The sequence below is a fragment of the Maniola hyperantus genome, chromosome 25, assembly GCF_902806685.2.
Source record: "Maniola hyperantus chromosome 25, iAphHyp1.2, whole genome shotgun sequence".
NCBI lineage: Eukaryota > Metazoa > Arthropoda > Insecta > Lepidoptera > Nymphalidae > Maniola > Maniola hyperantus.
Window position 1 is genome coordinate 363,428 of NC_048560.1, and position 14,689 is coordinate 378,116.

The 14,689-nt window shown below is 36.5% G+C and overlaps 1 protein-coding gene across 2 annotated transcripts in view; it reads left to right on the forward strand.

The window, feature by feature from the left end:
• Positions 1–310: 310 nt before the first annotated feature.
• The window catches only part of Pu (GTP cyclohydrolase punch), a 47,285-nt gene continuing 32,906 nt past the window's right edge, over positions 311–14,689 (forward strand). For both annotated transcript variants that reach the window (XM_069507257.1, XM_069507258.1), the window contains exon 1: positions 311–680. In XM_069507257.1, the coding sequence (XP_069363358.1) occupies positions 593–680 (88 nt within the window). In that variant the 5' untranslated portion in view covers positions 311–592. The remainder of the gene's footprint in view (positions 681–14,689) is intronic.

Here is a 14,689-nt window from a genome sequence, read left to right on the forward strand (position 1 = left end):
AGCCACCGCCGAGTTTCTTGATGATGATGATGATGATGATTGGTGAAGTAAGATAAAATTTTATTTAAAAAAAAATTGAAATCTTTATCGGTCGATGTCGTATTCAAAAACTAGTATCGATTATAAGAATTTCCCTATATTTAACTGTTAATCACTACAATAATAATAATTAATTACTTTATCATAATTATAATATGTATTCGATATTTATTGTGTATTATGTTCCTATGTATTAAGTATTACACAATATTTAAGAAGCAAATAACTTTATATAAATAGGGAAGAAATAGTTAAGTACATACCATTTTGACTCGCGCCATCGTCTCAGACGCTACAACTTTTGTTTTTTTTTTTGTTAAATTTTTTCAGCCGAAGGCTCACTTGATTCCGTTCTATATTTTTTTACAATTATAATATCAATCACAGATTACCTTGGCCGTAACTCCGTTGGAAAACAGGTTTCCCGCTCCAATAACTACCTCCATTGCCACCTAGTAGAGACTTATTTAATACTCTGTCAAAGTGACGTTGAAAAGCGCGCGAAACGGGCAGAATCCGCGCGTTCTAAATTCGAAAATAAAAAAAAGTGAGGATGAAGGAGCTCGTGTCAACCAGCCAGTGTTTGGAGAATGGAAATGGAGCGATCATCATCGCGAAGAATGGAAACAAAAATGGAGACAGTAAGTGTTTTTTTTCTTTGTTTTTTTTTTAAAGCGAACCTAATTTTTTTTTTCAGGCTAATAGGCTAAGATACATGGATAAGAAAATGGTGTTATAATATTACCTAAAATTATTTCAGCTTCTAAATTTATAAAAGATAATATCTTTATTACAGTGTTAATCTCTATTATATGCACTTGAAGAAAATAAATAATTTTTAATACAGTATACCTAGGTATATCAAAGAACCCTGCCAAGTCCGAGTCAGACTCGCGCACCGACACCGTGCTATATCGTAGTTTTCGACATTTTGCACGATAAATCAAAAACTATTATGCATAAAAATAAATACAATCTGTTTTAGAATATAATGTCCTTTTATTCCCCACTTGGTATAGTAATCTTACTTTTGAAAGTTGAAAATACTAATTATTTGTTCATGACCACATTTTAAATTTTTTTTGTGATGTAACCACAAATTCACGGTTTTCGGTTTTTTCCCCTTCGGTGTGCTATAAAACCTACCTATCTGCTAAATTTCATGATTCTAGGTCAACGGAAAGTACCTACCCTTTAGGTTTCCTGACGGACCACGAAGTGATCCTATAAGGGTTCCTTTTTCCTTTTGAGGTACGGATCTATAATTACGCAACCGACAGGGATTGAACCTGCATCCCTTTGGCTATCCCGGCCCTGGTTAAGTCCGTTTAGACCACGGTCTTTTTAATTCGAAGTAAAGATAATTATTTGATCAACAAAAACCTTTCAAGATAACAAAGCAAATTGTACATGTACATTGTACATAAAGTTAGAACAATAGAATAGAATAGAATATATTTTATTCAAGTAGACTTATTACAAGTGCTTTTGAATCTTTAACTAGTTTATTTACTTATCTAAATATAACTCTTGGTATAAAGATTAAGTATATTCAGTAAAAAAAACTTCTTACACGGATTTGAACCAGTTCTTAGTTACTACTTTACATACGCCGCTATAATTACTTGCGGTTGAAATCCATACTTTACTATCTACTACTGTTATAAATGCGAAAGTGTGTCTGTCTGTCTGCTAGCTTTTCACGGCCCATCCATTTAACCGATTTTGACAGAATTCGGTACAGATTGCTAAAGTTTCCTAAATCCACGCCGACGAAATTGCCAGGCATCGTAATCATAATTTAATCATCATCTTAATCCATCGCCGGCTCATGACGAGTGTCCTCACAGAATGATAAGGGCTTAGGCATAAGTCCACCATGCTGGCTAAGTGCGGATAGGCAGAGTTCACCCATCTTTGACAACATTATGAAGAACTCTCTGGCATGCCGGTTTCTCACGATGTTTCCCTTCACCGCTATAGCAATTGTCGTATTTAATTGTTTAAAACCCACAAACGTGCCCGGGATCGAAACCGGGATGAATCCTCATTTGACAACCTCTCTGGCGCAGTGGTTAGCACTGTGGTCTTATTAGTGGGAGGTCCCGGGTTTGATTTCTGGCAGAGGTTTGGAATTTCTAAATTTCTGGTCTGTTCTGGTGGGAGGCTTCGGCCGTGGCTACCCTACCACCCTACCGGCAAAGCCGTGCCGCCAAGTGATTTAGGGTTCCGGTACGATGCCATGCAGAAACCTAAGGTTTAATAAAATCTGCCATACCCCTTCTAGTTTAGCCCGCTTCCATCTTAGACTGCATCATCATTTACCACCAGGTGAGCTTGCAGTCAAGGGCTATCTTGTATCTGAATAAAAAAAAGCTCTTGGCGGAAATCTTTATTCACTAGTCTATCACCCCTACTATAATACAAAATACAGGTTACAAACATTATTCTTCTTTTAACCACAGTCGGATAAAAACATAGTAAACTTGTCATTAGTTTAATCATAAGTCATTTGTATAATCACTTGCCCAAATATATAATTGAGACGCGAGAACTTCCTTTATCTATCTATATATATAAAAGGAAAAGGTGACTGACTGACTGACTGACTGACTGAATGACTGACTGACTGACTGACTGATCTATCAACGCACAGCTCAAACTACTGGACGGATCGGACTGAAATTTGGCATGCAGATAGCTATTATGACGTAGGCATCCGCTAAGAAAGGATTTTTGAAAATTCAACTCCTAAGGGGGTGAAATAGGGTTTTGAAATTTTGTAGTCCACGCGGACGAAGTCGCGAGCATAAGCTAGTTTAAGATAAAATTGAAAAAACTATTGTTAGAAGAGACATATTACTCGATTAATGATTACCTTGTAGAGAAATTTTAGTTTTATTTTAATTTTTGACATTTGTAACATTATCATTTAAATTTGTATTTTTTTGTGACTAAGTATTTAATTTGACTAATTTTATCAAAACTATGTACACGTTGTTCGGTATATCATAAGTCATAACATATTGCATGCTAATAGGCAGAATTTGGCTGTACCTTTTTGTTTTGTAATATCTGCACTGTTTACCCATATTCGCAATAAAGAAATTTGAATTTGAATTTGAAGTCAATTTCCCAATCACAGGAAAACTATGGCTTAAAATAATGACTATGGTGACTATTATAAGTCAATTTATAACTCAAGGTATTGCATACATTAATGATGTGGTACCTAGGACATTCCTGAACAATGGAGGTATCTCTTCAAGACTTAGGTACTTGTATTAGGTACTAGCTATAAATAATTGATTAGGTTTAGCGCACAAGGTCGTAGAATCTAGTTTATTAGATGCTTTAGCTAATGTTGTACAACTGTGAGAAAAAAAACCTGCCAAGTGCGAGTCAGACTAGCGCACCGAAGGTTCCGTATTCGGAATTTATTTTTATGCATCATAGTTTTTGAATTATCGTGCAAAATGTCGAAAAAATAAGACTTTAGTACGGAACCCTCGTTGCGCGAGCCTGACTCGCACTTGGCCGGTTTTTTTTACCACTTCTATACCTACTTTTACTTTTTATTCTGTCTTGGCTAGCAAGTACCTAGCAACCAGTGGCGTGCACAGGAGTACAAGCCAGGGTATGCATTTAGGTATGAACTTATTTTACAGCAGGTTATAATACAAAATAAGCATTGATTCATTACAATGAGGGTAAGCAGTGCGTTTATGCTTCTATGAGCTGCACGCCACTGCTAGCAACTAAATGAAAAAAAACCCGACTAAAGTAAGAAATAAAAGTTCAAGATCAAGGTCTCAAGATATTGTTTTGTGTTTACTATAACCAGACCGTGGCATGTGGAAGTTCCTACAAGAGACCTTTTTTTTTTATCGTTGGGAAATGCATTTACGCATCCCTCCAGTGAACGGGCAGGGCATGGACCTAATCTATGTCTAATCATCTATAATCAACCCTATCTTGAATTTTTACAATATAAAAAAAAAATGTAATTTTGCGACCAAAACTTTTTTCATTTTTTTTTATTCAGATACAAGTTAGCCCTTTACTGCAATCTCACCTGATGGTAAGTGATGATGCAGTCTAAGGTGGGAGCGGGCTAACCTGGAAGGAGTCTGGCAGTTTTTTTTTTATTAAACCCATACACCTTTGGTTTCTCTTGATTCTTTGAACATCTGAAATGTGTCTCAACACTGCTTTGGGACGCATTTCGCCTTAAACATAAAATATGTCATGAAACGCAAGCCTTTATTGCAATTTTAAAAATGAATTTCCTCGGATTCGTATCAGATACAATACTTAAAGCGCCTTATTAGAGTATATATTAAGTAGTTAAAAATTGACACACTCAAGAACAGCAGATATCATTTCTATAACCTTGAATTCTGTGGTATTCACACAACTTAGGCTAGGTGATGCCCACGACCGTGTGAGTTTCGGTTTTTTCAAAATCCCGTGGGAACTCTTTGATTTTCCGGGATAATAAGTAATCCTTCCGTGGTATGTAAACTACCTCTGTACCAAATTTCGTCAAAATCGGTTAAACGGATCGGCTGCGAAAAGCTAGCAGACAGACAGACGGACAGACAGACAGACACACTTTCGCATTATAATATTAGTATGGAGGATAGTATGGAAGTATGGATATACATATAAGTCAAAAGTCAAAAGTCAAATGATTTATTCAAAATAGGTAATTAATAACTCTTTTTGAAAGTCAGATGTTGGATTTCTAAGATATAGTGGTGATAATTATTTCGCAAACTTAAAACTAAAGCTACGAGGGTTCCAAACGCGCCCAGGTCTGAGAAGAGCCACAACAAACTCAGACAAACATCATATAGATAGATACAGTCTTATTTTCATGCCCTAGAATTAGAGGTCATTTTTAGTGTCATTTCCATAGAAAAGTAGCGGGGTTTTATACCCGGATATATATACCGGATATGCTACAAGTTTGTAGATTGTCACATCTAGAAAAACCCACCGGTAACAAACAAGGATATGGATTAATTAGTAATGTTTAATTACGAGTTACCTATTGTTCTTATTGACTTTGGTTTATTTTTATTTATAGCGAATTATTATAACTACTTCACTACCCATATTATAATCGCGAAACTGTGTTTGTTTGTTCTTCAATCATGCCTCAACGGAACCACGGATCTGTCTGGTGTTTTGCATAGATATGATAGATCAGTCAGTCAGTCAGTCACTTTTCCTTTTTTTATATACCTATTAGCGACCCGCCCCGGCTTCGCATGGGTGCATTGTAGATACTAATGTGGTGTCAGTAAGATTTTAATTTTCCTAGGGATCTCTAATTTTTTGAGACTTAAACTATACCTATAAACCTTCCTCTTGAATCACTCTATCTATTGGTGAAAACCGCATTAAAATCCGTTGCGTAGTTTAAAAGATCTACGCGTTCATACATACAGACAGCGGGAAGCGACTTTATTTTCTACTATGTAAAGATTATAGATTATCTTCTATCTATACACAATAATATAAAAGACATGTATTGTCTGACTTACTGACTGACTGACACAGAGCTTAAACCGCTGGGATTTAAGAAACATGAAATTTTGACACTAGAATAGAATAGAATCCTTCACACTTCAGTAGGTTCAGGTTAGGCACATTATGGCGAAAAGTCAATCCTGTTCGTAGAATAGAATAGAATAAAATTTATTTATTCAAGTAGACTTATTACAAGTTCTTTTGCATCGTTAACTAGTTTAATTTACCACTGGTTCGGAATGCCGTTCCTACCGAGAAGTACCAGCAAGAAACTCGGCGGTTGCTCTTTTCAAGTCATTTATTTTATTATTTTATTTTGCAATTGCAGCCCCGGCAATTGTAGTTTGAAGGAACACATAATTATAATCATGTCTTGTTATTGTGAGTAATGATCATAAAATAATACAGAGGCTATGATTCGCAGGTTTCTGGTTAGTTAGGTTTATACGGCATGGTCTAATTAGCATCAAGGCTTCATCTAGACTGAGAGACGGTCGTTAGTTTTCCATAGGCTGTAATACCCAGTTTTGTGATTGGGTAAGAGAAGAGGATATTTTAATAAAAAGCAAGATTGCTTTCAATTAAAAATCTGAATATATAAAAAGGAAAGGTGACTGACTGACTGACTGATCTATCAATCATAGACATCTTCTGGGCGGGCTCGCTCCATCTTACACTTGCCAGCAGATCTAATTGCAGCCAAGCGCTAGTCTATTTATTAATTACTTAAAAAAAAATGACAAATCCACCTCTTCAAAAGTTTTAAGTAACAAGGCATTCGAGGATTGCAAGTTGGTGTCTTAAATAGTTTATTAGCTAATCCGAATTCTGATGAAGCTTGCAATCTGTTCAGATTGCTACAGAGTACCTAAGTAACATTGTTGTGAAATTTGTATGATAGGATAGGATTGTAGGATAGGTTAGGATTGTATATATAAATAGAATTGAAGAATAAGATAGAGTACAATAAGGCTGACATACATAAATGTAAAAGCCTGTTAATAAAAGATAAAAAAAGGCATTCGAGACATGCCCACATAACATAATATATTTTGCAATTATCTCTTAGACTATCCTTTATTGAAAATCGCTTGTTGTGACGAAGGCTATCCTTTGATAACTTGTGATTTATGAACCATATTTTGTGATATACCTACCTACTGTAAATTTTTAGGGTTCCGTACCTCAAAAGGAAAAACCCACCTTATAGGACCCTTATAGGATCACTTTGTTGTCTGTCTGTCTGTCTGTCTGTCTGTCCGTCTGTCTGTCAAGAAACCTACAGGGTACTTCCCGTTGACCTAGAATCATGAAATTTGGCAGGTAGGTAGATCTTATAGCTGACATTTGGGGAAAAATCTGAAAACCGTGAATTTAGGGTTAGATCACACAAAAAAAATTAAATTGTGGTCATAAACTAATAATTAGTATTTTCAACTTTCGAAGTGAGTGACTATATCACGTGGGGTATCATATGAAAGGTCTTCACCTGTACATTCTAAAACAGATTTTTATTTATTTTTATCCATTATAGTTTTTGAGTTATCGTGCAAAATGTCGAAAAAATACGACTGTAGTACGGAACCCTCATTGCGCGAGCCTGACTCGCACTTGGCCGGTTTTTTCATTGTTAGAAGATTTTTAAGTTAAAAATCAATTTGCCTACTCGTAAAATCGTAATAAGCGGAGTGTGGTTTGATTGCTGCAGCCTATTTTTTTTTAATCTGTAGATCGATTGTCTAAAACCTGCATCAATCATGATTACAATCTCAATTGTTGTGATTGGCTGAATTTGTGCGATTCGTGAGCGAGCGTGACATTGTAGCTGACAGCTGTCATTCTATTATGACGTAGGCATCCGCTAAGAAAGGATTTTTGAAAATTCAACCCCTAAGAGGGTGAAATAGCGGTTTGAAATTTGTGTAGTCCACGCGGACGAAGTCGCGAGCATAAGCTGATCTATCAAAGCACAGCTCAAACTACTGGACGGATCGGGCTGAAATTTGACATGCAGATAGCTATTATGACGTAGACATCCGCTAAGAAAGGATTTTTGAAAATTCAACACCTAAAGCGGTAGTACCATAGATTGAAATCTGTGCAGTCCACGCGTACAAAGTCTCGGGCATAAGCTAGTCAGTACCCTTATTATAAATGCGAAAGTGTGTTTGTTTGTTGGTTTGTTGGTTTGTTCTTTAATCACGTCGCAACGGAGCAACGGATTGACATGATTTTTTGCATGGGTATAGTTAAATACCTGGAGAGTGACATAGGCTACTTTTTATCCCGGAAAATCAAAGTTTCCGCGGGATTTTTAAAACCTAATTCCACGCGAATGAATACATACAAATACAAAATATACAAATATCTTTATTGCGAATCTGGGTAAACAGTGGAGATGTTACAAAAAACAAAAAGGTACAGCCAAATTCTGCCTATTAGCATGCAATATGTTATGATATATACCTAACAACGTGTACATAGTCTTGATAAAATTAGCCAAATTAAATACTTAGTCACAAAAGAATAAAAAACAAGATAGTATTTACTTAATACAAAATATGTCAAAAGGTAACCATCAATACAACCTAAAGGAAAAAATGTCATCTTAGATATTCGTCAACACTATAAAAAATATTTTTAATTAAATATTCGAATAACTTCTTTTTAAGGCTTTCTATTTTATTTATATTTACAAGTTCTCTTATTTCCAAAGGTAGTTTGTTTACAATGAAGTCGCGGGCTTCAGCTAGTATTATCATAAGACCGGATGCAGAGGTAAGTACATTGCAAGAGGTCAATATTACATTGACCTCTGTTGTGTTATAGTTATTTTTAGGCACGAACTTGACTGCTGACATGGTGACTTAACTCGCAAACCTTGCGCAAACGCTGAATGGAGCGCAGGTACGTAGCCAGTACCTACCAATTTTTGAATAAAAAAATAAAAAAAAACTTTTTTATTCGTATAAACTTTTACAAGCTCTTACGAATACCTAGTCAGATGCATCTACCACTGGTTCGGAATGCATTGAAAGGGTTGTTATCTTAACTATTTTTTTTTAAATTCAGATACAAGATAGCCCTTGACTGCAATCTCACCTGGTGGGAGGGGAAGGGTGGAAGGGGTATGGCAGTTTTTATTAAACCCATACCCCTTTGGTTTCTACACGGCATCGTACAAGAACGCTAAATCGCTTGGCGGCACGGCTTTTTTTTTTTTTTTAAGAATATTAGCCATATTAAATGACTAATATTCCCCTTTCCTCTCCAATTAAGCGTCAGGCTTGTGCTAGGAGTAGGTACGACAATAGTGCAACGGGCGGGGTTTGAACCGACGACCTTTCGGTTTTCAGTCCACTCCTATACCGGTTGAGCTATTGAGGCTCTGGCTTTGCCGGTAGGGTGGTAACTAGCCACGGCCGAAGCCTCCCACCAGACAAATCCATACTTTACTTTGTAATTTCATCTCTACCCACTTTGTTTTTGTATAAAATCGCAGTACTTTATGGATAAGATATGTATTGTTTACCATTCTCATGTAAGTGAGAATAAAGTTTCTTTAAACATATGCTTCTACTAGCTTATGCTCGCGACTTCGTCCGCGTGGACAACACATAATATTTCAAATCCCTATTTCACTCCCTTAGGGGTTGAATTTTCATAAATCAGGAGGCATTCTTAACCACTAGGCTATACAAAGAGAGGGGAAATAGGGGTATATTTCAATATATCTAGCTACGGCCCTGTCTGTTTATAATGGTAATTATTATTAATTAATAATTTGTATATTTTGTAACAGTAATTAGATATTGCATGACATTATTAATAGGTATTAATTAGTTAGCGATGATTCCGCACTTTTGCCTATCTGTATATTATAAAATTCCTGACTGACTGACTGATTTATATATCAACGCACAGCCTAAACCGCTGGTCCTAGAGACATGAAATTTGGAGGGTGTGTTCTTTGTAAAGAGAAGGTATCTTCTTCTCCTTCTTCTTTGGGGCTATGCAGGTTCTTGATATCCCGTATCACTGCGACCGTCTCCTATCTATAATTGTATTTGCCAATAAACGACGACCTCCCTGGCGCAGTGGTGAGCGCTGTGGTCGTAATAGTGGGAGGTCCCGGGTTCGATTCCTGGCAGGGGTTTGGAATTTTATAATTTCTAAATTTCTGGTCTGGTCTGGTGGGAGGCTTCGGCCGTGGCTAGTTACCACCCTACCGGCAAAGCCGTGCCGCCAAGCGATTTAGCGTTCCGGTACGATGCTGTGTAGAAACCAAAGGGGGGGTATGGGTTTAATAAAAACTGCCATACCCCTTCCAGGTTAGCCCGCTATCATCTTAGACTGCATCATCACTTACCACTAGGTGAGATTGCAGTCAAGGGCTAACTTGTATAATAAAAAAAAAAAAAAAGAGTAGGTACCCACTAAGAAAGTATTTTTCGAAATTCCACCCTAAGAGGGCTAAATGGGGGTTTGAAATTTAAGTAGTCCACGCGGACGAAGTCGCGAGCATAAGCTAGTTACCTATAATGTTATGAATCATCTACACCATGATCAACCCCAATCAACCCATAGCTCCTGAGCACGGGTCTCCTCTCAGAACGACTAATGAGAAGAATTTTAGGCCATATTCCGCCACGCTGGTCCTGTGCGGATTGGCAGACTTCACACACTTTTGAGCTTATTACAGAGAATTCTACGACTCTACCGCGACCCTCAGAAATGAGCAATGCGAGTGAGAGAGAGATACAAATGAATTCTTATTGATCGAAACTATTTTTATATTAACATACCTAATATTACTAATTATTAACAAAAAAAAACTGATATCTTTATAACAAACTGAATTAATTAGTGCGATCAATAAATAAAATAAAATAATTTCGATTAAAAATGAATTACTTATAAAATTATCTGATTAAATCTATATATATAAAAGGAAAAGGTGACTGACTGACTGACTGACTGACTGATCTATCAACGCACAGCTCAAACTACTGGACGGATCGGGCTGAAATTTGGCATGCAGATAGCTATTATGACGTAGGCATCCGCTAAGAAAGGATTTTTGAAAATTCAACTCCTAAGGGGGTGAAATAGGGGTTTGAAATTTTGTAGTCCACGAGGACGAAGTCGCGAGCATAAGCTAGTCGATTATAAAATAATGAAACTTAAGCTTGTATTTAATTATATAATAATTATATATTTACTATGTATATGTATTGTTAGGTACAGAGCGCGGCAGGTAAAGTACATCGACCTTTAGAAGGAGATAGCAAAATTTTAGAGCACTGTCTTTGTCGTTGAGATCGACAAATGTCATATAGGTATGAGTAACAGAGACAACGCTCTACAAAGTCGGAATGACATTCTACAGGCCGATGTACATTACTTTCGGCCGCGTATAACTTTGCAATGCCCTAACGGGGCTTCATGTAATCATGAAAGCAAATGAATACAAATTATAAACGAATATACAAATGTGAAAGTAGCTACCCGCTTTAGGAGGTCTATTTTATAATCCTAACGAATTAAGTATGTATCTATATCATAATAAACACCATTTTAAGATCGCAATCACATTAAAAATATAATAATAATCTTCCGGTTTTAAAATATCGTGCAAGGTTGCCAAACTAAGGCCGCCATTTTCGAAAATTAATAAAATGCGTTTGGCCTTTTCAGTTTTGGCGAAAGAGGTCGTAGGTATTATTTCTTTATCTTTATAATCTATAGACTATACTAATATTATGAATGCGAAAATATCTGTCAGTCTGTCTGTCCCTTTTCACGGCTCATCCGTTTACCGATTTTAACGAAACTTTGGTACAGAGATAGCTTGCAATTCTGGAGACTTAGGTTAGTTTTGATTCCGGAAAATCAAAGAGTTCCCACAGGATTTTTATAAACCTAAATCCATGTGGACAAAGTCGCGGGTAACATATAGTTTTATAAATGACACTAGCTTATCCCCGCGACTTCGTCCGCGCGGACTACATACATTTCAAACCCCTAATTTACCTCCTTAGGTGTTGAATTTTCAAAAATCCTTTCTAAGCGGATGTCTACGTCATAATAGCTATCGCATGCCTTTCAGCCTAGTTTGAGCTTTGCGTTAGTAGATCAGTCAGACAGTCAGTCAGTCAGCTTTTCCTTTTATAAGTACATATCCTTTTTAGGATTCCGTAATCTAAATACATAAAAGGTGACTGACTGACTGACTGATCTATCATGGTAAACATATACATGGTATATTAAAACTACCTAACTATTCATAAGTACTTGTAAAAAGTTTACATGAATAAAAAAACATTCTATTCTATTCTATTCTATCAACGCACAGCTCAAACTACTTGACGGATCGGGTTGAAATTTGGCATGCAGATAGCTATTACTAGCTATAAGGATTTTTAAAAATTCAGCCCCTAAAGGGGTGAAATAGGGGTTTGAAATTTGTGTAGTCCACGCGGACGAAGTCGCGAGCATAAGCTAGTAATAGATATATATTATACATGCCAAACTTTAGTCCGATTCGTCCAGTAGTTTGAGCTATACATTGATAGATCGGCCAGTCAGTCAGTCACCTTCTCCTTTTATATATATAGATTAGAAGAAGATACATATCCTTTTTAGGATTTCGTAGTATAAAATAAAATTAAACTAGAACAGATCTTCGGTATAGAGCTAGTATGCACTAAGCTTGGAAATAAAAGTCGCTTAGTGAGGCTTAAAGGCAATGGCGACTGTGGGGTGTAATTTCACCCCGCACTTCTGGATTTCAAGAACCCTTATAGCACTTTGCTGGTTTTAAGCTTTGTTTAAACAGCTTTATTTTGCTTTTTTTTAATTTATTTATAAGTATTTATGTAGTAGGTAGGTATACAAATATGTAAATTTTTTTACTCTCGCCAAACTGGTGAGCCAGTTTTTTGGCGAGCTGACGCTCTAGTATCAGTAATAAAAAGCTGTGATAGCCTTGAATATTTTTTTCAGCGTACGTCATTATTTTTATCCTAGTTTATAATAAAGTAATAATATTTGTACTACACCTGCTCGGAAAGTACCTTCTGGTTTGTCTCATAACGAAAGTCAAAGTACGTCATTACTGTCAAACAAATATGCGGGCTGAAAAGATGTATGGAATTTCATTGTTAACGTGCTAGAGCGGGCTGAAAAGTTGTATGAAAATCCATTACTAACGTGCTTTTTTTTTTAATTTTTGATACTAAATATTAGGTACTTTTTATGTCATGTTTCGATTGTTTGTCGAAACAAAACTTAAAAAAAGTGCGAGTCGGGCTCGCGCAATGAGGGTTCCGTACTATAGTCGTATTTATTCGACATTTTGCACGATAATTCAAAAACTATGATGCATAAAAATAAATAAAAATTTGTTTTAGAATGTACAGGTGAAGACCTTTCATATGATACCCCACTTGATATAGTCACTCACTTCGAAAGTTGAAAATACTAATTATTAGTTCATGACCACGATTTAATTTTTTTTTGTGTGATCTAACCCGGTTTTCAGATTTTTCCCCAAATGTCAGCTATAAGATCTACCTACCTGCCAAATTTCATGATTCTAGGTCAACGGGAAGTACCCTGTAGGTTTCTTGACAGACAGACGGACAGACAGACAGACAGACAGACAACTTAGTGATCCTATAAGGGTTCCGTTTTTCCTTTTGAGGTACGGAACCCTAAAAGTATCTAATAACTTAGTAGCAAAAAAAATATTTCCTTGAACTTTAATAATTGTACAAATTTTAATATAAACTAATAACTAACTGATTTGCCTGTTATTTTCCTCGTAGGTGTAGTATAAAGCACTATGCACCCCTTCGGGAGAAAGTGCGATTCCTAACTCGGGCGTATTGCGGCCCTCGGGCCTCAATCTACACCCTCGTAGTAATCGGTCACTTTCTCCCGTCGTGGAACAATGTACTATTATCAAATTCAAAAGTAGGAAAATACCCAATTGAAATTAACGCATTTGAAATATTTACTTAGGTAATTGGCTGTCAAAGATACAATTACTTATTTAGGTACTACCAATTTTAATCAACCCGAATTCGTGCATTAGGTTTTTTTTTTTTTTTTATTCAATATAGGTGTACGCTTGACCACAATCACACCTGATGGGAAGTGATGATGTGGCCTAAGATGGGACGCGTTTACCTAGAAGATGCCTATTCACTCTTGTTTTAAAGATACCCGGGTTGTAATTGGTAGGTAGGTAGGTGGACTTTATCATAATGCGTTCCCTACGGGTTCGTATTCAACTTCCGAAACTAGTAGAATAACATTCACTAGTTTTTACTAGTGAATGTTTCCGACTTCATTATCTATACAGTTTATCTATAACTAGCTGCCCCGGCGAACTTCGTTCGATCGATCGATTCTTTATCAGGCAACTTTTTCAATTTTTCTCTCAGAACCATCCTCGTACTTCAAGGAGTATTATAAAAAAAGAATTAGCGAAATCGGTTCAGCTGTTCTCGAGATGTACGATCAGCAACACATTCAGCGATTCATATTTTATATATATACTAGCTGAACCACCCCGGCTTCGCTCAGGTGGAGTTTAGAAAATTGAGGGGTAGGTTGAATTAAATTTTTCTCTCCGTAAGAACATCCTCGTACGTCAAGGAATTTATAATAGTATCTTCGAATAAAGCTACTCATATAATTGTGATAGAACTTCACACAGGTGAGAAAAAAAGAATTAGCGAAATCGGTTCAGCTGTTCTCGAGATTTGCCATCAGCAACACATTCAGCGATTTATTTTTCTAAATATATAAAAGGAAAAGGTGACTGACTGACTGACTGACTGATCTATCAACGTACAGCTCAAACTACTGGACGGATCGGGCTGAAATTTGGCATGCAGATAGCTATTATGACGTAGGCATCCGCTAAGAAAGGATTTCTGAAAATTCGACTCCTAAGGGGGTGAAATAGGGGTTTGAAATTTGTGTAGTCCACGCGGACGAAGTCGCGAGCATAATGAAGATAAGCCGTGATAGCCTTAAATATCACTTGCTTTAACGGTGAATGAAAACATCGTGAGGAAACCTGTACGCCTGAGAGTTCTCC